Here is a 23879-nt window from a genome sequence, read left to right as displayed (position 1 = left end):
TGGGCAGGTGGGTCCAAAGGGCACAGAAATGCAAGCAGCATCTCAGGGCTACTGTCAGACTGGCTCTCTGGTTTGGGCAGCTCAGGTGCAGTCTGTACATTCCAGTTATTTGCCTCCCACTCAGTAGAGGTTCTTGCTTGAAAACAGCACTTTGGGATGCAGGCAGCAAGTGACTCCTGTATCCCTGCCAGAGCTTGTCGGCTGTCCGCCTTGGTCCTGCATGCTCAGTTTAGATGACTGCAGGGATCAGTCACATGTTCTGTTCTGAAAATACTGCTATTTTCGCTCCTTTTTTTCTTTCTCCTCTTGTTAAAACCCTTGCTGAAATTTAGCAGAGGTTTTTGTAAATGTCATTTGACACTTTTTCAAGTTCTGAACAATATGTTCCTATATTTGAAAACTGCACTTTAAAAATATTGTTAGCATGGCATCCTCATTTTATTTTACTATATACAACCATTTAAATGGATATATTTCTGTTCCATAATACCTAATATTTGCAGTCAAACAGATGTGTAAGTGCTGTTATAAGCAGGAGATAAAGTTATATTTTTATTAAGGAAACCCTTTACTAATGAGTTACTCTTTATTTTTTAAAGAATTGGTTTAAATACTTCGGTCCAAACACTGATGTCACTTAGTTTCAAAAAGTTAGCTATTGTGAATTGCTTTTTTACACACTCATACCAGCATGTAAAGAAAACTACTATTTACCTGTGGGCTCTCATTCACCTGTGAGTATGATTTTTTCCAAAGATGAAAAGATGGTTTGTTACTTAAATGCTAATCTGTGCTGTGGAAAAAACAGCTTAAAACCTGTGATGAGCCAGAGGTTTCCAGTGTGTCAAGGCTGTCTTACAAGGAATAAGTCAGGACTGACTCCTAAAGTTGTCAGCTCCGAGCTTCTAAATACCTGACATTGTCTGCAAAAGCAGAATTTCCCTGCCTCAGGTGGGATGACAGCCCCTGCACCCCCCCCCCCCCCCCCCCACCCCCACCCCCCCCCCCCCCCAAGTACAAGATTCTTTGTTCCGAGCTGGGGCAGGACCTGGGTGCAATAGTGAGCCACACAAGACAAGAGAATGTAAGTAATTTAAAACCTGTGAGCTGTGGTGGAGGGGTGTAGCCCTGCTGAGGGGTTGACTCCTGAAAGGCCAACTGAATTGCACCTTCCTGGTAGGCTTCTGGGTTATTACCTGGGTGTGAATTTGTGCTGGTCTCCCAGGAAGGATGTTAATGACCATTTCAAAGACATGGAGGCTTTTTTTGGTACAAATAAAAACATGTTAAAGGTGAAATTTCATGCTAAGGAGGAGCTGCATGTCAAATCTGATAGTCTTCTAACAATTGAGAAAAGTATTTAAGAAGCAAAATCCCACATTGTGATTTTAATACTACTGAATAATTGAATTCCTGCAATGTCTTAATCAAAATAATATAAAAACATTAAATGATGACTACCCATAAAATATGAAAACAGGAATAGAAGCTCTGTTTCTTGTGCACTGAAAATGGTATTGACTGAGTGAAATAGAGGTATCTTTGCTTTTATGGTGGTGGAGGTAAAACACTGCTTCCTCCTCTGTAACTGTTTTCTAACAGTAAAGCTTAGTGACACTACTAATGCATCTCACACATGGGGAGAAAAACTGTTTGATAAATAATGACCACAGTCCATTTCTTCCGCTTGCAATTAGAAAAACCCAACCTGTTCAAAATGATTACAATTGATATGTAATATTTTTGTGTCTTTTTTTTCTGTTCAGCTGTACAAAGAAATAGAAATCTGTCAGAAAATTACGCAGCACATTCAAATAGAGAAGTCTGATGCATCCTCTGATATATACGGTGAGTTTCTCCTTGATTTGTTCTTATTTTTCTACCAAGTCAGTTCTAGTGTGAGCAGGCTCTTGCTTGCTATTCATTGATATACCTGAAAGGCCTGTTGAACGCAGTAAGAAGAGCTCATCTGATTCCTGTGCCATCCACAGAAAGCTCACTCCCCTGCCCTGAAGCAGGACAGCTTTATTTGTAGCACACTGAATGCTGTTTTTCCTGGTGCTTGAGCTGTAGGAAGTGCAGCTCTTTGATGAGAGCTACAGTGGCAGAAAGGACAAATGTTTTCTTGTTCTTGTAGTTTCTCAAAACACCACCTACAGAGGTTGTGCAACTGAGCGCTGGTGGAAAACAGCATCTTTTGCCAGTTGTCACATCTTACACGAATGCCTGCATCGTGGTGTTCACAGGGGCCCTGCAGTGGGGCTTGGGGGAGGGCTGCCGCTGCGGCTTGCCACTGCCAGCAGCCTAGAAGGCTTTCCCCTTCCTCACTCCTTCCACCAAGTGTGATGGCAGGGATGCAGCCAAGAGGATCGCTGTGGGTGGGAGGCATCTCGAGGTCTGCATCTGGGCAGCTGTCCCAGGAGAGGCTGCTTGGTCCCTTTCCCCGCCTGCCAGAGGCACGTAGTGTGGGTCCCTGTCTCTCCCCGACGTTCCTGAGGCTGGGGGAGCCTGACCCCACTGCACACCCAGCCCTCAAGGATGCACCATGGACTCATGGAGCCGGAATCTGACATGTACAGATCTGTGCACAAAACATGAAGCAGAGGAAGTTCTACTTGTGTAATTACAGCAAAATCCCTAATCTTTACGTGGGGGTGGTCATATTTCTTAGCTTTCAAGTATTTCAAGTTACAGACCTCCAGCCTGGCAAGTTTGCCCTTTGGTCTGGCAATTACAGTTCTGTAGTGTATTTTAAAGTTATTTGTGCAACCTACCCTGCGGGAAGCCAATCTGCATCTTTTTACTGTTTATCTGTTTTAATGACTAGAATAATTCTGAATCCCCAAACTGCTTATTATACAGCTGTAGGCCATTTGAATATTGAGCTCTTCTACAAAGCAGTGGTACTGACTTGTGGTTTGAATATTGAAGGCCTAAGAAAGAAATATTAACCAGCACAGCAATGGCCCTAGGTTTGATAATTATGCTGTGCCTGAAAGCACTGCAAGAGTTAGGGGGATTGTGGCATTTTCTGTATATTTCTTTTTCTTCTTTTTTTTTTAAGTGATGGATGGGAAAGATCGTGAAATGCACTGTCATGTCCTGTGAAATGAGATCAGCTGTGTGAGACATGGGATGTATCTGTTCAGTGGCTCCGACCCTGCAGGGCGTGAATGCTAAATGCACCCCAAAAAAGCTGACTTTGCTCTCATTGAAAGAAAATGGCAAAACTTACTTTGACCCTAATTGGCAGCAGCATTTCTGTAGTCTGTACATGTCTCATAGAAACAGTACTATGTATGTGTTCATAAAGTGGCAAGTGTGTGCTGAAATACGTGTGTGTGGGGGAGCAGAGGTGAATTGTTGATCCTGTTTTGGTGCTGGGGAAGACTGGGTTTCCCCCTGAGATTCTTTCCCATCCTGTATGTTAGGTACATTTGAGTTTTTGGTTCTTCTAGTCTCTTTACAGAATTAGCATTGCCAATACATGCTTTTACAATCCAGAGGGAAAGCTACAGCACATTCACGAGCTATGGCAACACAAAGATGAGAGCTTTAAAGTTTTGGCATAGATTCTTTTTAACAGGATTGCTTAAGGGTTCTTGCTACTGGTTTTGTTTTGAGAAGAACCTAAATCAATAACGTGACCGCACAGTCTCAAAGATCTAAGCACCTGCCTAAGTCTTTATGTGAGCAGGTCTGCCTTTGAGGTTGGTTCTCAGTCAGCTGGGCAGTGCTTGGGCCTCAGCCTCTCACAAGCACTTCAACAAGTGCTGGGAGCAGGGTCAGGAGCCAGTACTGCAACGGATGTCTAGGGGACTAAGGGACTTTTTATTCTGATGATTACTTGTTTTTTCCGTGTTACTTTGTACAAGTCCTCATACTTGCCCATTTAAAAAACATGTCCAAATTCCCTGTGCCTTGATTCCTCCAGAAGAACTAGAAAAGTCTTCATTTTGAAAATGGATGAGATTATGAAAATCATTAGTGACATTACCTGTTGCTGTTGCTAGTATTCCAGCTATAGCAATAATAATACTTGTAAATCACCTTGAATTTTCAAGATACTTCACAAGCAGCTATTCATTAATCCCAACAATATAGACTTAGTGCTGTTATCTCCATTTAGCAGACATGGTATCAAAGATAGGGAGGTGAAATGCTTTCACTAAGGGTGCAATTAGGCCAGTTCAGCTCACTAGCCTGGCAGAAAGGTAAGATAATAAAAGAAGTGAATAGCTGTCTGCTGGCTTTGCAAGCTGTTTTGGGCCAGCTAGGAGATCCTGGTGCTGGGGGCAGAGCTGCCCTTTCAGGCATTAGCAGAACTTTGGAGCGGCTTCGCCATCGTGATGTGTTCAAGTGACATAAAGTGGACGGAGCAGTGTGTTTCAGGGAAAGCTCGCCTGGGAACATTTCTACTCCCACCAGTGTGCCTGTAGTAAGAGGCATTCCTGGAGTGTCTGGCCAGTGTGTCGGACCTTGCCAGTGTTAGATCTGTCAATGTGATGCAGTTACTGATGCGTGGGCACATACGTTCTTGCCTCTTTGCAAAGGTTGTGTGGGCAGGAATCAAGGCGCATCAGCAGTAAGGACCTATTGCTTCCAGCTCCTGTATGTGCCAGGAATATACTGGCATTTTTGTTAGCAACTGTCTGTCTCAGGGTGCCAAGGTAATTTTGTGGAGGCAGATTTGTTCAGGTACTGTGCTGGTTCGGTGAGGCCATGTGCACTCATAGGTGCAGGCTTTTGTTCTCCTGTCATCAAAACTTTGCAGTGAAATAAAAGGCTCTGTCTGGGTCACCACCCATCTCTTCACACCTGTGTTTCAGAGTCCACGCACAGTTTGATAATAATCTTTTTGGCAGTGATGCCAGCTTTTGCAATCACTGTTGCTTCCACCCACTCCTGCCCTTCTTCTCATGCAATGCCAGTACACGTGTTTGTGTGGAGCACCTGCAGATTTCAGCCAGATGGAAACTGTACATCTGTATATACAAACTACACATACGTATATACACACACACACACACTTGACTGAGGTATTTCTCATCTGGATGAGTTCCCTGCTCTGCTTTACTACATGACAATGAAAGCACTGGCACCGGCACTGCAGTGGGACAGGCACGCTGCTTCAAATTGTTTACGAGATCCAGCCACTATCACAATGGCGGAAATAAAACAGTTCATCTGTGCTTGGGGTATGGTCACATACCCTGTCTGTGGAGGAGTTAAGTGTATTTGTGAAATGACCGCTTCAAGGCCAGTTGCCCATCTCTCATCTCTTAAAGCTGATGACAACGTGTGTAATTGCTCCTTACACCCGTTCTGCCAGTAATTACTGCTCAGGATTCATGGGGGTTTTTCTGACTGAAAGATGAATTAAAAAGCAACTACACATGCACTTCTCCCTGACAGATTGGAGGAGGCAGAGGTCTTCTCATGAAGGAGAATGGGAGCTTGGGACTGCTTGGGCATGCTAATCTCTTCACAGTTAGCCACAGCAAGAACTTGAGGTGCAACTCAGCCTTGATTTAACTGTATGGTAGTTGGCTGCAAAACAGCATTTCTGTTGCAAAAGGGTGATAGTAGTAGTAACTGATAATTTGTTCTGACTCAAACTGCAGTCTTGGGCATGCTCCACTAATCTTCTGGTTAAGGGTTTTCCAGGTAGGCTTTGTGGTGATGAAAACCAATAACTACTATATTTTACAGCTGCTCTTTTGTTTAGTTGAGAGTCTTTCTCTCTGCCAAAGTTTGTGCGTTGAGTAAGCTTCACAAATTTCATTTTATTCAGGCTGAGGAGCTCACATAGAGATTCCAAGTAGCTCAGTAAGTCATGAAGGGCCATATGTTCCTCGCTTCTAGGCTGCCACATTCTTCCCCCTCATTTCTTTTTTTTTTTTTTTTAAATGATGGATGAAAAAATAACTTCTCATCCATAAGCATCAACTTGAAGGGACTCCTAAAGTCAGAATAGGCTCCTAGCACATCTGCACCTCTCGGCTGGTGGCTGATTCCATGTCAAATCCCCAGAGCTTTGTAAATGTTTTTCTAGTAGGAAAAAGAGAGAGCAAATGGTTGCCTACACCCATTTAGGGAGTAATGGAGTTTCAGAAAGGCAAATGTTCTGCTTTAGATAACTCTCAACAGTAAATAAACAAACCGTATTTAACTAACCACATTGTACTTCCTTTACACATTGTTTTCTTACACAGTGTCAAACAAATGGCAAGAAAATCACCAAACCCCAAAGTAACAGTACCATTTGCACTGTTTAAATTAAGGCTGTGTCAGTACTTCCATTTTAAGGCTCTTTTGCGGGTCTGTAATGTGGCTATGAAAATGTGTGCTGAGCTGAGACCTGGCAAATAACAGGTCGTGCCTGGAGCAGCTGAGAAAAGAAAGGGGAAAAGGGAAAGTGTCATTTTTACAAACTTGTCCAGTCCAGGGATTAAAAAAAGTAAAAGTTGGCATTCTGCTTTAGCAGGAGCTGTTTTGCCTTGTCTGAGTTCAGGATGTCATGTCAGCCATAGCTCTCCATTTCCTGGCTTTTGTTGGTTTGGGTCACAAACCACAGCTCTGTGCAGCTTTTGTCTGCAAACAGCAAAACTTCTTGAAGTGACCTTTCGTGGCAAAAGAATTGGAAGCCTGTTCCAATGTTTTGCAGCTGTGGTATCCTCAGATAAAGCTGTAGATGATTTGTATATAAACTCAGAAATTCAGTTCAGGTTTTTGTTAAAGCTGCTTTCATTTTTTAACTTCACCTTCATGTTTGTAAAGGTTTAAGGGAAAGAAGGGAGGAATTCTTAACTTCTTGCTGCAGGGACAGCACAGCGTTACCTGTAGTGTGTGCGGTTGTTAGGACACACTGGAAGTGGTTGGCTTTTTCTAACCATCTCACTGGGTATCTCCCTAGGTTTCTCTCTGTCCTCTGTGGAAGAAGAAGGGATTCGTCGGCTGTATGTGAATGGCGTCAAAGAGACAGGCCTAGCTTTCAAGAAAGGTAAAAGACTTTTTAAAGTGGCTTTGATACTGTTTATTTAACCCTAGTATAGACCATGAGCTTACTGGGATATGAGCTTTATGAACACACCAAACCAGGGTCCCTGTCCAAAAGAGACCGTGATCTTTTGGGAAGAACCTTACGTACTGAATACATGCCTGTTCTGCTCTTGGGATCAGCTATGCTATATAGTCAACCTCTGAATTTTGAGTTGCTGTGCATGTAGCAGGGTCAGCATGTCCCTTGCAGCTAGGAAGAGGAGCAGGGGCCCCTCTGAAGTCAGTCACTGCAAGATAAACGGGTACAGTAGAAGTCATCATGGTGCTCTCTGTGGCTGGGATTACTGCCTCTAGTTTTGCTTCCAGCCTTTGCAGGAAGCATGACAGCACTTGGACCAGAAGCTGGCAGAGATAACTAGACTGCTGGGCTCATCCCAAGGCAGAGCAGGATATGGTTTAACTGCAGCTTACCCAAGCTGAGGTCAACCCTGACACTGCTATGCCCTTCCTGCTTTTCCCATTCATTGCCCTTTCTGATGTGCCAGCCCTGCTGCTCATGCAGTCATGGGATGGGCTCGTCTGGGAGCTGGGCAACTGAAACCTAACTGGATTTTGAAGTATAACATGGAGAGCGTGAAGAGTGAGAAGACTCGCAATCTCTTCATAACCCCTCAGTGTATACAGAGTCCTCAAAAACACCTTCAGAGTTTTCTTGGTGAGTGGTTATATGGACTTGCAGAACTTATGCAACAGTTAGCTGTTGCCAAAAGCGATGGGGGCTGGTCTGCTGCAAACTGCTCCAGCCCTTTGCCTTGTGCTGATGCTCGCACTCTGCTGAGCTGATTCAGCTCACTGTCTTGAGTGAGCCATGGCAGAAAGGCATGGTGGGTTTTCTGACCTGCTAGCAAATAGAGTTGGCTTGTGTTGCAGTGAAGCAAGTGGCAGAAGTGGCACAGTGGAGGGACACAACCGCGCAGACAGAAGCTGGAAAGGAAGAAGCAGGGGGCAGGGGAGGGGAAACGGTTCTGGCTGCAAGGAGCCTGGCATTTTGCTCAGCTGTAGCCTTTAACCCTAACTTAAGAAAACCCCATAGGTGGTTCTGGAGGCTGCTGTGTATGTTTATTGAGCTTGAAAAGACCATCTTTCTGGCCTTACCCCGCCTCAGCCCCATATGATTCCCTTGCTGACAGGATGGGGATTCAGGGACTTGGAGGCAGCTCTCTGCCAGCCTGCCACAGGGAAATAAAACTCTGCAGGCTTCCTGTAGGGAGCAAAGAGAATATTGGGGGGGATTTGTTCATCAGGGCTTCCTTATTTTGCTTTTAGAAAATGTTTGAGCAACAGTTTAAATGAATGCATGAACACAGACTGCCTCCTGTAGGGCTGAAATGCTGAAACACACTTTCAGTGATATATTGCTCTTCATAATTGATATAAAAAGCCACTTTTGTATGGACCGTATTTGGCAGGATATTATGACAAGATACCCATAGTTAGCAGAAAGCAGGGAGGAAAACTCTCACTTCCTCCCATTATTTACATTCATGTTTGCAATTGACTGCACTTCCTATAGTAAGTCTAACCAGAAGAAATACAGTATTTCATTGTCAATCTTTTCTCCAATTAGAAAATGTAAATTTTATTTTCTCCTAATAATTTTTATGGTCTATCTTTCTATTTTTTCTGTTTGTCTACATTAGCTAGACATTGTTGGAATTTGAGGTGCTTGATTGTACCGAGATAGACATGATGCTTTAACCCAAATGATTCAAAGCAAGGATTACAAAGAGTAAATGAGGCCCCAGATACGATGTTTATGGTTGCAGGCATATTAATGTGCTACTGTTATGACATGGCATCACTAAGTAGAATAAATGAAATAATGCGAAATGCTTGACTTGCTTTGTTTTGTCCTTGTTTCAAATACGATTTTATGGTCCATTTACTTTGTAGCTATTCTATCTAGTCTGTTTTATTCTCTCCAAAACTGCATACCACACTACACTTTCTGGGCACAATTACATGCATTTAGAAGGATCTCAATTTTCCTAAAGAAGACTGATGCTCTTTAGCCTCATCCCTTCCACATTTCTTTCTTGAATGCGGGTAGGTAATCTGTTCCCTGGAGGACGTAGCTGAGCTCTGCTTGCAGCTCAGGCTCATTGAGTCAGGCCTTTCATCTGGGCTTTAAGAGTGGCAAGACTTGTCTTTTGCATGATTGCCCGGCCAGAGGACTGCATGGCACAAGGGCAGGTCACCCTCACAGAGCAGCTCTTTCGACCCTGTAAATTCCAGCTTTCATCCCTGTAAATGTCAGGATAGTGACTGGGATGCCACAGCAGTCCTGTTGGTGAGTTGGCGGCCATTGCAGAGTATGTGTTCCCAGTGGGCCAGCTCCTGGGGGGATGCCTGCAGGGGACTGCTGGCATCCCCCTCAAATAGAGACAAAAGCTTCAGCGGCAGGAGCAGCTCTGACAATCGGGGCTGTCAGCGCTGGTGTGCCAGGGCACGGGGCTGCCTGCCTGACCCTAAAGATTATTTGATTAAACCCTGGTCCAGCTTGCTGTTATTAGTCAGAGAGTGGGCCTGGCTGGCCCAGAGGAAGGTCAGGTTTCCTGCGGCACCTCGGAGGGCTGCGTATTGTCTTGTCAACATCGCTGTGTCACCCCTGAAGCGAGCAGAGTCAGCTGTTCCCTCTGCAGATCCCCTTTTCTCTTGGGCGCTAGTGCTATAAATAACTCCTGAAATCAGATTGGAAAAAAACCATGACTAACTTACCAAGCGCTAAAATTTGCCTTTTGAAGATTTATGTGCTAAGACATGATTCAGAGGGGGCCAGAGAGAAAGCTATCTGAAGTCCTACACCATACACCTTGGCTGAGTGGGAAACGTTTTCTCTTCACCTAGGTGTACAGGTAGGTGACCACTTCAAATAAAAGCCTTCACTTGTATGGAAAGTTAAAAGCAAGAAGCAAGCCAGCCCAGCTACTCCATCCTTCCCCCATCCTCTGTGCAGCACCTCGGAAATCTTCCTGGGTACCGCACTCTTAGGGATGGTACTGGAGTACCAGCCTGACAACAGATCTCGCAGAAGTCCATCAAATTTCAATATCATTTGCAGTCATAAATGTTTACTTTATGTCTAGACATAACACTGCCTGGCACTTCGTAAACACCCAGCTGAGCTCCTTGATGTCTGTGGGCAACAGAAGTGTTACTGTGCAAGTCTTACTTGTTCCTTTCTGTGTTGCAGGCCTGAAAGCTGGCGATGAAATTGTGGAGATTAACAAGAAAGCTGCTGAGGATCTGGACTCAGCTTTGCTGAAAGATGCCCTTGTTCAGCCTTCGCTGTGTCTTACCGTGCGCACCTATCCTGAGATAGAGGAAGGGCAGAAACTGATGCAGCCACCACCACGTCGCTTGGAAAACCCATCTGACTTGAGTGACAGCGCACTGACGTTTGCTGGGAGCAACCAAGGTATTGGGTTCAATGTAGAAATTACCAGGAGGAGGATTCATGCTTACAGTGTGCTGGTGTAATCCCATTGATCCCTGCACGTAACTTCCATGGTGGAAGTGAGAGGAATTACAGTCTGAATGCTCTGGGCAGATAATACATGGGGCTCTGGAAGCTGTAAAGTATAATCTACGGTAGCAGTGAAGGGTGACTGTGTACGTGGTTAGGCTGTGAAACATGTGGCATTGCCAAATGCATGTCACATCATTTAGTTGTGCCTACAGCAAGTCGCAGAACTAATTGCTCACTTCTGGGCTGCTCAGGAGGTGCCTTTACCTCTGAATTTGCCCACAGGATATATTTATAGCAGGAAAGGAAGGGGGGATGAGCGTTCACCCTCTCTGGGATTAGCCAGGAGCACAGGAGCCCTGTGTGTTTGATGAGACGCATAAATAACTCACAAGGACAGTTCAAAACACCTAAAGTTAGGGATTGACATTACAGCCAAACATATCTAACTGGTCCCACAGCACACTGTGGTGGGAAGGGGCATTCCTGCCCACCATGCTGCCCTGTTCAGAGAACTGACCTGGCAGAAAATTAATCCCTAGCAAATGTGAATTGTTTGCCACTAGTTTAGCTTCTTGAACGAGGTGAGGACAAGCATCTGTGCTGGGATAAGAGAAATGGCTGCAGAAGAGCAGGTCTGCCCCCTTGGTGGTTGCTAGCCATTACCTCTGTAAAACAACAGTGTTGGGAATTGCACTGGGACAGCAGGAAAGCTCCTGCATCATGTCTCCCCTTGCCTGCTTAGTTACCTCTCCCCCCCTGTACTCAAAAACAGAAGAGGAACTGGATGTACCTTCTTGCTTTAGTTTTTTGAGATTAATTTAAAATACAGGAAAAATTAATAGAATGGCCAAAAAGAAGTAGTTTCTAGATAATCAAAATTATTCTGACCTGAGGTAAATTTTGATTTTCAATCAAAAGTAAATGGCATCTGAATATGTCAAAATACTTTGTTTTCTCACCAGGTAAAGGTTTCAAAGATGTCAAAATAATTGTTTTGATAACTATGAAATGGTTTTTATTTGGGCATTTGGAATAAAAAGCTGGAGTAGGAGTGGGACTGTTAATGCACTTCACTAGTGTTAAAGTCAGCCTTCTCCCAGGACATGTCTCTTTGATTACTGCAATCGCTCAATGTAGGGGCTTCTGGGGTGAGTCTGGGTGCAAGCTGGAGCTAACCCAGGAGCAGTGTGAGTGCATTAGCATGATGCTGAGCTGGAGCAAATGAGCCACAGTGAAAGACAGTTTGCTTGGGCTCAGGACCAAGCTGACTCATGTCTGCCTGCAAAGGGTCAGGGAGGTACAGCCTGCCGTCCAACATTTCTGGATGCTGCTCTGATTTTGCTTGAAATATTGACTGAAAGTGACCTAGCAAAAATGCCATTGTTGGGGTGATGGGGGGAAAGGGAAAGATGGACCTCTAGTCTGACTTTGGGGAGTATAGTATTCATAGCAAGTGGAATAGCATGAACAACAAAGCTTAAAAACATCTTATTTCAAATACCTCTGAGGGGACTGATAAAAGCAACCTTATGTAAGATGTGGGATAAACCCCCAAAGGCACTTAAACTTTTTCAGAAGGACATTTCCCCTTTTCATTTTCATTGAAGTTTTCCCAGCTACGCTTTTGTACTAAAAAATCAAGCTCATCTTGTACATTTTATAGCTGGCCACAAGATGCCCCCATTTCCTACTTAACACCAGCTCTTTGCCACACCATCCTTTTGTCCTTGCCTGTGCTTTTTCACTGAAACTCTTGAGTGCTGAGTCCTTGCACCCCGACTTTTCACTGAAGTGAGTGTCTGCCCTGGGTGCAAAGAATTGGGAACTGGGACTTTCGTATCTACGCAACATAGTGATTTCTAAGGCAGTCACATTTCGAAACACAGGGTCTCAACAGCTGTTCTCAACAAGCAGTTTCTGTGCCACTGTCAGTTCTCTGCATCATTATTTTGAGTGTCTTTGAGGGGTCCTTTCCCTTGCCGAGGGTGAGATAGTGTGTGGTTTGCCAAATGTGTCTGAAGAGCCTAGCATTTACCTTTTAACACTGTCCAGTGATAACACTGCGTGCCCCATGTGAAATGAAGACATAGGATGTGGCTGATGGACACAGCACGGCAAAATCAGACCTCTGGCTTCTGCTGCTTTGTAGACATGACTTCCTTTGTGCTGCTCTCAACTTGAGTCATGTCTGTCCTCCTTTATAAGCTTCTCCCAAGATGGGTTTTTGTGGTTATCGCAGTGGTGTGGAACGACTGCTTGTTTTTCTGTGTCCTGCAGTGAGAATGTGAACTGTCTGGTCGACCAAAGTGCCTCCTTCCTAAATAGCTCCCTAGGACTGGGACTAAGCTTTGGGGCTTCCTTTTCCCTTCAGATTTCTCTTGGTACAGCTTCCCTTCTCTTTTGGTGTGCTGTAGTCAGATCCTTCACTTTCTCTTTTAGGCGGCAGGCAGCACAGAAGCTAGAGCTCTCTTGACATTTGCTTTCCTTCAAAATGCAGTAAACGTTGAGGTGGGAATCGCCTTCGTTCCTCCTCAAAGGAGAAAGAATGCCTCTTTAACCAACAGAAGCAGCACAATAGCTCATCAGAAGATGTGCAGGTGTCTCTGGCAGCTTCTGAAAGTGCCTGTAGTTGCCATGTGAAATACACCTCTGAAGAACGATGTTACGACAGTATTTAAAGCTAAATAACACCGATGCTCTAATTTGGGATGACTTAGCCTGAGGTGGGAGTGAAATCAAGGATCTGCACCCAAGTGCGCAATTGGGAGGCAGGTGTTTTGATCTTCCCCATCAATTTCTCTCTATTTAGGTGTTTGCAGAACACAGTGTTTTACTGAAGCCTTTCTTCTTCTGGCCCTGTGCTTTTTCAGGGATTTGTTACATAAAATGGGATACACAAGACATTTTAAAAAGGGGTATGTGCTTTTATTTGGGACATTGTGGCTGTATCTAAGGTATTTGGTCTTGGCTCCACAGCTTCCTGTAGAGAGCAGTCAAGTATGAAATACCCACTGACCCATTTATTTGTGTCCTTGTTGATTACTGGCAGTTTGGCAGGCTAGGCAAATCAGCTCAGTGATTTCTGTTATATGCTTTATTTATAGCATGCAGATTTCTTCTTTGGTCCTGAAGTAGTGTAGCCCCCCTTTCAGCAGGGGGGTGAAACATTGCTGGGCCAGAAAGCCAGCAGGTATAAATCACCGGTAGACACATCCATTCTCCAGTAATTCGGGGTCTGGTTGTGCTGATCATGCTGATGTTCTGTCATTATCTTCTTCACTAGCAATTCTTTATCGGCTATGAAGGCAGGAAAGGGTAGACTTCTTGTGTGAGGCAAATCACAGTGTGTGTTTTTAACAGAAAGATGTTGTGTTACATTTTTTTTAAGGAAGCTTTCCTAATGCCTTGTTTTCCTCAGTGGGAGGTCTGCCAGGAGCAAAACGGGTCTGTGATTCTGGGAGTCGACCTCCCTGAAGTGACCGCCAGCCCTCCTGTTAAATACATCTCTTACAGCTGTTTCATTGTCTGGAACTACTTTGTATATACTGAGGTTAGGGCTAGAGCTGCAAATCAGCTCTGTGGCAGTGGTTACTTCATTTTGTTTACTTAACAGGTTATTCTTGAAACGACCTTGGATTTTATATCTCTAATTGATGTGAAAAATATCATCGTGGGTATGATATATTCTTTCCCCTAGGCATTTGTGCTGCATCAGGCTTGCAAAGCCACAAGTTTTGTTCCTTTCATCTACTATTGTTTTTCCTGGCTTTCAGTCTTCTCTTTTGCTAATGCAGTCTGCATGAATCTGGTTGAGGAGAACTAGTTCTCATTCTGTCTGGAGCCCCTCAGCATGTTCCCTTACTGCGTAAAAGGATCAGTGAGAGTTGTCTCCCCTCCCCATGAGGAGTGTTTTGTCTCCCCATGCTCCATTCAATCCAGGCAACGAGAGTCTGAAAGCTAGAAACACAGCCTCACATCTACCCAAAATCATAAAGAAGATACTTTGCTGTGAGAAGGTGATTTGGGAGTGGGAGTGGGGAGCGGTATCCATATTTGTTTGTGGTCTCCCCACAATTAACTACTTTTTTTACTTTGGGTAGAGTTTCTGAGGTTTAGGCTTTGAATGCTCCTGTATTTTGGAGACCTCTAGCATGAGGAATAACTCTGCAGGGATAACTGTGAGCCATACAAATCAGTGTGCAGAATGTATGAATGATAAAAAAGAAAGTATACTCCTGTTTTGAATGCATATATTAAACTTCTAGATATGAAGCAGCCAGGTGTTTTAAAGGAGTTTATTATTTTGTCATTCAGAAAGCAGGAGAACCAGAGGCTGAAGCTAACACACACTCTAAAGACTATGGTATAAAACTGAAACAAACTTTCATTGCACTATAAGAATGGCCACTATTTTTCATTCCATCCTCATACTGTCACAGGTCCCCTAAGGCTAAGTAATTTGGATTTCAGAACAAGCTGAGACTAACAGTAACCTTAATTTCTTCAGGGTTATTTTCCTGAGGCAGACAACTAATTTCATACCTTTTGTAGCACGTTAAAAATATTATCATTCAGTGCTTGATTTAACAATTCCAGGGGCATTTACTGCAGCAACAATCTGAGGGTCTTGCATATAATTAGAGACATGCAGAACTGTTGTTCACAAGATCTATTTTCTAAAAGCTTAAAAGCCAAAGCTCAAGGATGTTCCCTCAGTCAGAATTGCGTTCAGAGGTCTCACTCCTGGCTTTTCTAAAGTCTGCCTGAGCTGCTGTTGAAATAAGCAGCATGGCTGTTAGCACGTTAGTTTTTGCTCTGCAGCTTTGGGTTTTTGACCCTTTCCATTTTAGCTGCAGTAAGCATAGCTGCTCCCTTACCTGTGGATTTCTAATCTTGATATTCTTGCAGCACTGCCGCTCCCCCTGCCGTCACTGCAAGCCCCAGGCTGCCGCGCGGGACTTGCAGAAGGAAAGGCAGGTTTCTCTGATCTCAGTGTCCCTGGTTTCCAAGGTCCCTGAGCACATGCTTCATTTTTGCATCCATCAACACTCCTGTTTATTCCAAAGGGGCATATTACTCAAGTATATTACAGGCTCCTGACCTGGGGAGGGTGAAAAGTGATCGTGGTACAGTTTGTGCAGGGAAGGTTTTATTGAATCTGTGTTTTTCCTGAGAAGAATGAATGAATTAAATGACAATCAGCATAGATTTTTTTTATATTTGTACAATTTATTACCTAGTTGAAATGGAAAGGGAAGCAATAGAATTCTGTCAAAAGGGAAAGAGAATTATGGGGCTTGTTCTATAGCTCTCTAGGAAAGGCAGAATTCTCCAGTTCGTTTCTATACTGTTCTTTGATTGCTCAGTTGACTGTAACTGTGATAGTTGTAGCTGGGTTTTATAGGTCTTTGGAGATGTTATCAACTCTGTGGGTCTTCCCAATGGGACAGAATACCCCAGTCTAAAAACGATGTTTTCTTCTTTTATGTTTCAGTGTTTCAAAGCTAACCCGAATTCTTCTAAAAAAGAAAAAAAAAAGCATGATTACCTTTTTTATTGTAGATTTATAGGTGAAATTTTGTCTTAAATAAAAATTTAATCTGAGAGACAGTTCCCTAACAGTTTGTATTAGAATTGTTGCATTTATGACAGAGTCTCTTTTGAAAGGTACTCTGTTGTCATAACAGGGCCATTCCCCAGTACCATTTAGACAGACACTTTCTGTTTAAGGAGATTGCTGTTGAACTGCCCAAGTAAGTGATACTCTTTTCTTTTAAGACTACAGTCAAACATGAGCTGCTGAAAGCACTTGGCCACTGAAGCCTTTGCAGCACTTCTCGCAGGAGCACAGACACCCGAGTGACTTGGCTGGGATTCAGCTGGGGTAGTCGTGTTCTGTCTGGTCCATATTTCTTCTGTGGTTTCAGCTCAGATGGGGGTCACTCCTTCTTTCCTGATGAAAGTGATTAAGCAGTTGCTGTATTTGACTTCCAGTATCGTTGAGTTTGGTGAAAGAAGTACAGAGGAACACAACACACCTTCTGCAGGGAGTGAGCGGTGGCAGGCAGGCAGGAAAGGACACCAGGCTGAGCTCCTCAGTCCCTGACACTTGCTGGCTGGCTGCAGCAGTCCCAGAGCTCTGCCTCAGTCGCACAGCAGGGTGTTGTGTGGAGCGCTGATATGTGTAAAACAACCTGCCTAGGAGACTGAGGCACCTTAACGTTACTGACCAAAGCTTTCAACCATCTGAGCCTGTTGTTGCTTCTGGCTCACTGCACGTAACATGCTGGCAGATGGCTGCCCTTGCCAGCACTTTGCTGTTGCTGCCGCTGAGAGGACTATGTTCAGTATTGCCCATTCCACCTACTCAGCAGTAAGGCAGGGCCTTCTGATTTGTATGCTGCTTTTTGTGTTAGTAGGATGTGCACTTCTGAGCTTTGCACCACAGCTGACAGAGCTTGGCTAGGAATATTTATTTCCACTGCATTGAAAAAAAAATAATCTGGCACCAAGAAGCAGGCTTTGAGAGCGGTACCAAATATCATGGAAGTCTCATTAAAAGCTCGAGCAACAGCAACCCTGCAAATTGGAAGCAGCAGCCGTGGAAAGTTTTAGCCAAGTGTTAGCATGGTGCTTAAGCTTTATGTGATTCTCCAGGCCTTTAAGCCCCAGCACCTTTGCTCCAGTGATATAAGACCTCCCTTTATTTTGTTAGTTCTAGCCATAAGTAGGAGTTATTTAATGGGTATTAGTCATAATGTCACAGATACTACACTGCTGAGACAACTCAGGAGCTTGTGTGACCTCCATCTGTGTTGATGGCCACATGGATTTGACCCTCTTTTCCTGCTGCTTTTTGGATTTCCCTTTCTAGTTCATTAGTGTCAGGTGAAGCCCATGTGTTATCATTCCTAGCAAATGGTAGTGGTTGGGCAGCGTTCAGGTGCTGCAGAAGGAAGTGAGCACATTGTCCTCAGAGCTCCTTGCAGAGCTAAATAAAGATTTACAGGGCAAAAATAAAATGATGTAATGAACCTGACAGAAATGAGACAGTAACTAGAAGGTATTAAAAGACAGGAATGTGTTGCGTTATTGAACTGATTGCCTGTATTTAACAACCAGCAGATAAACCTGCTAAAGTTGACATTGGCTTTGGCAGCTTAAGACATTAGAAATACCCTGAGCACATGTACTGTGTGACTGCTCATTAAGGCGTAAGTGAAAGATTGCTGTCTACTGGGTAGAAGTGTTTATACTGCAGGAAACAGATTAAGTGGTGTTTTAATATACAGGAAAAGAAAAGTGGTAGCTTAAAAGCAAAAACTGAAAACCCCCAAACAAACATTATTTGCCTTGGCTTGGGGTGAGAAACAGCTGTAAGATGTATTTCACACAGCTTATAATGGGAAGTTAATTGCAGTGAAAAAACACAGACTGCCCAAAACAAATTATGACACATAGCACATTTTTTCTCTTATTTTTTAATGAATAGCTTAAGGGTTTTAAGAATTTTCTCACACATTAATAGAGAGACCAGAAAGCTGATAGTCCAAGTTGATAAAATCTGGGCAAGGCTCATAAAACCTAATTTCTCACAGAAGAAAACACTTCTTCAAATAGATTTGTGTTGCCAAACAACCCGTACAGGCACATCTTTTTAAAAGGTAAACCCTGGCTTTTCAGAAGAGAGGCATGTCTTCCAGAAGCTCAGCTATGAACTACCTTTTATGTCCTTTTAGTTGCATTTGATGTCCAGTTTATCTCCATCTCAATATGCTGAATATGTTCTGAATTTATTTCTGGATTTCTGAATTCCAATTCTTCCAAATTATTTCCGTACTCAACAAAGTGGAAACCTTGTACAGTCATGCAAATTGTTTTTGGTAATGGTGGCTGAAAGCTTGCAAGAACAGCAGCTGACAGTTGGGTACTGTGGAATCCAGACCTGGATCTCTGCCCTCAGTCTTAATGTAGAGAACCTCACCTAAGACATGTTTGCACACCAGCTTGTGCGTTAACATAAAACTCCTTGAAAGAAGAGCAGTGGCTTTTCAATTGCAGTGAAGGAGCAGCAGAACTTTTCTTATTCATTTAGGAAACATATTTCTTTGAGAGTATCATTTCTGTATCATGACATATATTGCGGTATAAACAAATATACTAGATGTGTGTAATCATGGTTTGTTTTTTTCAAAATCTCTTGATTTTAAAGCAGCTTGCCATTTTATCTGAATTAAAAAGACCATCCACACTATTACAGCCTTTTTGGCCAAACCGCAGAGTGTTTAACTGAAATATATAACAGATGTGTGTTGCCATCACTGTGTCTTTTTTACTGACAGCAAATGCTCCTTATAGACAAATATACGTGACTTACCTAAACTGAAATGTCTAATTGAAAAATAGCAAGTAACGTGAGAGTCAGCATGGGACTAACATAGAAATGGTGCTGCATCTGATGTGCTAAATCGCTGTTAATCTTTGTAAAATGTCCATGTTTCAACCTAGTAGTGAATAGGAGGGGGTGGCTGCTGTACCATTGGGTGCTGACAACGTGATAGTGTGCTGTTGGGCTGCTTCTATTTGTAGGGCTAGCAAACAAAACCAAAACCCACTGGTTTGAAAAAAATTATATTCTGCTACAGAAATGTGTCAGTTTTCCACCAAAATGTTTAAATGCTACATGTTAACAGTACAACCAAATATTATATTAATATAGTCTGTTGAGTCTTGGGTTTTAAAAAGCAGGGATTTTATGTGTTGCTGCATGCAATGAACTTTGATTAGGCTTTTCTGCATTACCTGAAGAATGAACGTAATGGAATAAAAGCTATAATCCCTGGTGGGACATTCACTCTCCTATTCATGTGGCAGGATGCAGGCAGGGAGGCATACTCAGAAACCATCCTTCCCCATCCAGCCAGAAGTGGCACCACAGAAAATGTCTTCCTTATGGGGTTGAGGGGAGGAGAGGGGAGAGGTAAACGGATTTAGTGTCTGGACTCAGCTGCTGTAAAGTATCTCTTTATGCTGGCTTGAAGGTCAGTTGAGGCATGCAGGAGATTCCTGGCAGAGTTCAGTCCATCACTGGTCATTATAATTTGCCATAGCTAGTAGCTGAATGTATATGAAATCTGTTTTTATGTGAAGACTGGCTAAGGTGTAGTAATACTGCTTCTTAAAGCTATTTGAGTCAGAGAATGAGGTCCCTCGAAAAGTTATTTGTGCACAGAGCTCTCAGGCTGGCATTAGTTATCATCTTCCTTTTGTCATTTGGAGGTAATTCATCATTTACTTACAAGAAGTGGCAAAGGAGTTATTAGCTGTATCAACAACATAGTCTCCAGAAGAGGGGTGCATCGTTGTTGCCACATACTGATGGAAATGAAATTTAGTTTTCAGTTAATGTAATAGACTTCTAAAAACTGCTGAAACTGGGTTTATTTCCTTAAAAATCAACATAGAAACTCAGTAGTGGGTGTGTTAGGCCAAAACTGCAAGCAATTTAAAATCATCACGTTCCACTTAACTCGGAGGAAGGGCTGAGCAAGATTTGCTTCTTGGCACGGTGTGGCTGTTCACATACTGCAGTTTCCATTTGAAACCACTGAACTATAAAGGTAGCAATTGCTTGCCAGCCAAGAAACCAATACTAAACATAAGGATTTCACTGTGGCGTTTTAGCCTTATCTTTGAATTGGCTTTCATAGTTTCCAACTAAATAGCTGGAATAGTAAACAGGTCTGGCCATAACCTGTTTATTTTTACACCTGTAGTTAAACCTGGCCACTGCTGTAAACCGAGGTAGTTCTTTGAGGTCATTGAGTACCTCTGGCATAACATGTTGTTGGCATGTACTTGTGTGCAAGGTGAGGCCTGGCCCTCCATGGGAATTCTTTGTTCCGCCGAGCTGTGTGAATATTTGGAAATTATGGTTGGGTTTTCACGCACATCTTGATTTCAGCAGGGCACTCGCTTTGTGGCGACCCGGACAGCTCTGTTGAGACAGCTCCAGAGGAGGCAGAAGTGCAAGACCTGGAGTCATCTGATGAGGCCGATAAGATGAGCAAGGTGAGAAAGTTTCATTTTCACGTGACAAGGAACAGAAGCACAATACAGTCACAGCTGATGTGCTGGCTTCACAGCTGCACACCATTAAAGCATCTTTCCTGGGAAAGTGTTAATCTTACTTTTAAGGTGTTTACAGATTATATTGAATGTAACAAATTACAGTTTTGATTATGGCACATCACTACCTCTTAAGCAAGACTTGTGGCCTTTGTCTAGGTTGGTTCACTTCTTCAGTATCTTGTGATAATATTCCCCCATAGTTTTTAAATGGGCTGGTTTATCACCTCCTTCACCAGAGCAGGTCAGCTAAGCCAAAATCAGGTGGATTACTGCTATTTCTTATTCTTTCTTGATTTCTAGGCATAGGAGGAATGTAAGTTAAACACTATTTTATCAAATCGATAGCATAGCACACATGCTAGTTTTTAAATGCAAACTAATTATAGCCAATCTACCTTAAATTGAAGCAAAACTCTCCAATTATAGCTAAGAGGTTGTGCAAATGGATTGCTAATTGCCATCTATTAAGGGATGGGTTTTTCAGTGGTTGGTAGTTTGCACTTACTCTAGTGCTAGGAAGCTTTCTTTGCACAACATTAGGTGTGATGATTAGGGGCTTTTGAGGCAGAATCAAGTGAGATTATTTTAAAGACACCAATTGCTTTTAGGTATTTGTTGCATAGGTGATGGTGAAAGTTTACAGCTAATTTTCTACAGAATTAATCATCTAGTGTAAATCAGATCTCACTCAGTTTGTGCTTGTGTACAAGTGTGGTTTTTGTCAGCTCTCGTTTTAACTCAAATGTGTTATAGTGAGTTCTGAGTTGGTCCCTGTGCTGTTCTACTTGTCATTGTATTGAAAGGAAGGAAAAGACCTTGACCTCTTGTTTCCTGATCTCTTATGTCATGTTAGTCTGTAGTTTTGTCTTTGATAGCCAGACAGTGGAAGTCAGATAAGAGAAAACGTTCCTATGCATGAAACATATGCAGAGCTTGCATGCAGAGAAGGTGATTAGTTGTACAGTTTGTTTCCAGGTTTTATTATGGAACCTCTTCTTGTAAGTACAAAGAATTTCTTCTTCAGTAAGTGGAAGTGTTTGTTGATACTTTGCGGTTTTTAACTGTAAATATGTGGGATTGTCATATGCTCTGGAAAGAGTATTTTCTGTTAAACACTGGAGCTGTGGAAGAGCACGGAGCATAACACATAGCTGCTTGGGGAATAAATGTTCTTGCTGTGTTTTCCGTAGCTTTCTATTTCTGAACTATGTGACAGGCGGTGGGGTTCCGTTTTGCATCTTGCCTCCTGGATCTTCAGAGCTGTAATTGCCTGAAGCAAGGCATAAGGATTACATGATTAGCCCTGTGGCTCAGCAGATACAGTTAAACTGAGAAATGTGCATTAGCAGCTCTGATGCTTAATATTCGTATATTGGAAGAGTAACTCATAACCCTTAACAAGCCTCGGTTTCCAGCAGGAGGAACATCTGTTTTGCTGTAAATGAAATGTCGACATCAGTGCATGTTTTCTTTTAAAATTCAGAAATAGGTCTTGTTTTGTTTTTGTGATATAGAGGGGAGTGAGGCATTTTACTTCACATTCTGTTTGTTTTGGGACAAACTGCTTGAAATGGTCTTACATTAAAAAAAGGAGGACGTGTACAAGTAGTACATATACGACATACTCAATTTGGCAAACTCATGAATGCTGCTCTCCCCATTTGCATAGAAGAGTTCTGTACTATGAGGGGCTTTCTTTGTGGTTCCTCTCTAATGAAAGCTTACAGAACCCCCCAAATTATTCTGCAATGTCTGTAGAGAATTCCAGTATATGGTAGAGGGGAATCAAAAAAGCTCAATCAATGGGAGGGTTTTCATAATCCCTTTGATTTTCTGTGTGCTTGGGAAAGCTGATCTGCGTGGGGAGTAAGGAGTCTGCAACACATGTTTTTCCACGGAAAGTCACCACCCGGCTTGTATGGTGAAGAAAAAAGCAAAGGTGTTTTCCTGAGCATGCACTGCCACACCTTTCCATGCTCCTAGGATTATGGCGCAGAAGATTAAGCCGATGTCCTCAGGACTGTTTTACACCGGTTATTTTTATACGTGGGAATTGAAACACTCCGCCCTCGTACCACCAGGAGGGGCATGTTCCCCTGTATTGCCGTTACTGCCACAGCTTCCAGTCTTCCTCCGGTGCTGGAGTTCAGGACTGACTTTATTTTCTGCCCTTCTTGACAGAAGCAGGGCAGGAGCACTCTTACCCAACCACTGGGCAGCAGAGGAAATCCATTTTAACTACACTGGAGCCTCCCAGCTAAATGCAGAGTTCCCCTTCTTTCAGTGCAGATGCAGGATTAGCAGCTGAAGATCTGAAAATAGCATTTGGGTTGTCTTTTGCCTTGTGATAGCACGATCCTGAGGCAGGGCTTAGTCCTGCAAACACCACAGCTCCGTGCCGTGGTGCTGGCAGTCTGCTGATGCCCAGATAGCGCTGCAGAGGAGAGCTCTGAGCTTCTCTGAAGAAACTTCCCAGCTCTCCAGCCAGCAAAGCGATCCTAGGGGAGAGTTAATAATTCATGGGAAAAGGAGAGGAACGCAGTGCCACAGCTCTCCTTCATCCGCTCTTGTAGCACAGGTTGGGTAGGCTTTTTATGAAGGTAAGCTCTGTAAAATCCTGCCAAAAGCTGGGCTCGGGTCCCTTCTGACTTACCTGTAACTTTCTCATGTAGGTGATGGGTGGATGTATAACACAGGACATACTCGAATGAGTCTTCCCTTTTCCTTTTCCTCCCTCCCAGCTGTCTCTTTCCCTTCCTCCAGCATGTGTGCACGTGGGTGTGTGTTTCCTTAGTAGTGGTGCATTTGTTTCTTAATCTGCAAAAGCCTCCAAGCTGTTGATGGTGAAGGATTTGGAGGGTACACCAGTTGCTCTGATGATGCCTTCCTTTTCTGAAAATCTTACCTTCTATATGTCTTAAAGACCTGATAATGTAGAGTTTACTTCTCCATCACTATTGTCAAAGGATTCATTATAATAATAAGCAAAAATGAGATGTCTGTAGAACTATTCTGATAAAATACTAGAAATGTGTTTCCAAGGTGGGTCGAGACGTTGGCAGTGCAGTGGTGTGGGATAGCTGTTGTTCTCTGGACTCGCTCCTTATCTAATTTCATGCCTTCCCTGTGCCACCCAGTCCTTGTACGTATAGTATCTCTTGGGTTGGAATCTATGTAAACAGTAGCAAGCAGGTATGCTTTCTGGGTGCAACTCTTT

The 23879-nt window shown here is 43.2% G+C and overlaps 1 protein-coding gene across 7 annotated transcripts in view; it reads left to right on the top strand.

Annotated features, from left to right (window-relative positions):
- The window catches only part of TIAM1 (TIAM Rac1 associated GEF 1), a 189141-nt gene that overhangs the window by 144167 nt on the left and 21095 nt on the right, over window positions 1-23879 (top strand). For 6 of the 7 annotated variants that reach the window (XM_074814195.1, XM_074814193.1, XM_074814194.1 and 3 more), the window contains 4 exons: window positions 1767-1848; window positions 6917-7003; window positions 10256-10480; window positions 20496-20602. In XM_074814195.1, the coding sequence (XP_074670296.1) occupies window positions 1767-1848; window positions 6917-7003; window positions 10256-10480; window positions 20496-20602 (501 nt within the window). The remainder of the gene's footprint in view (window positions 1-1766; window positions 1849-6916; window positions 7004-10255; window positions 10481-20495; window positions 20603-23879) is intronic. The other variant, XM_074814198.1, reaches the window with a different exon arrangement.

This window comes from Strix aluco, chromosome 2 (genome assembly GCF_031877795.1).
Source record: "Strix aluco isolate bStrAlu1 chromosome 2, bStrAlu1.hap1, whole genome shotgun sequence".
Classification (NCBI taxonomy): Eukaryota; Metazoa; Chordata; class Aves; order Strigiformes; family Strigidae; genus Strix; species Strix aluco.
The sequence above is the reverse complement of the archived record's forward strand: the minus strand, read 5'-3'. Positions and strand labels throughout refer to the sequence as shown.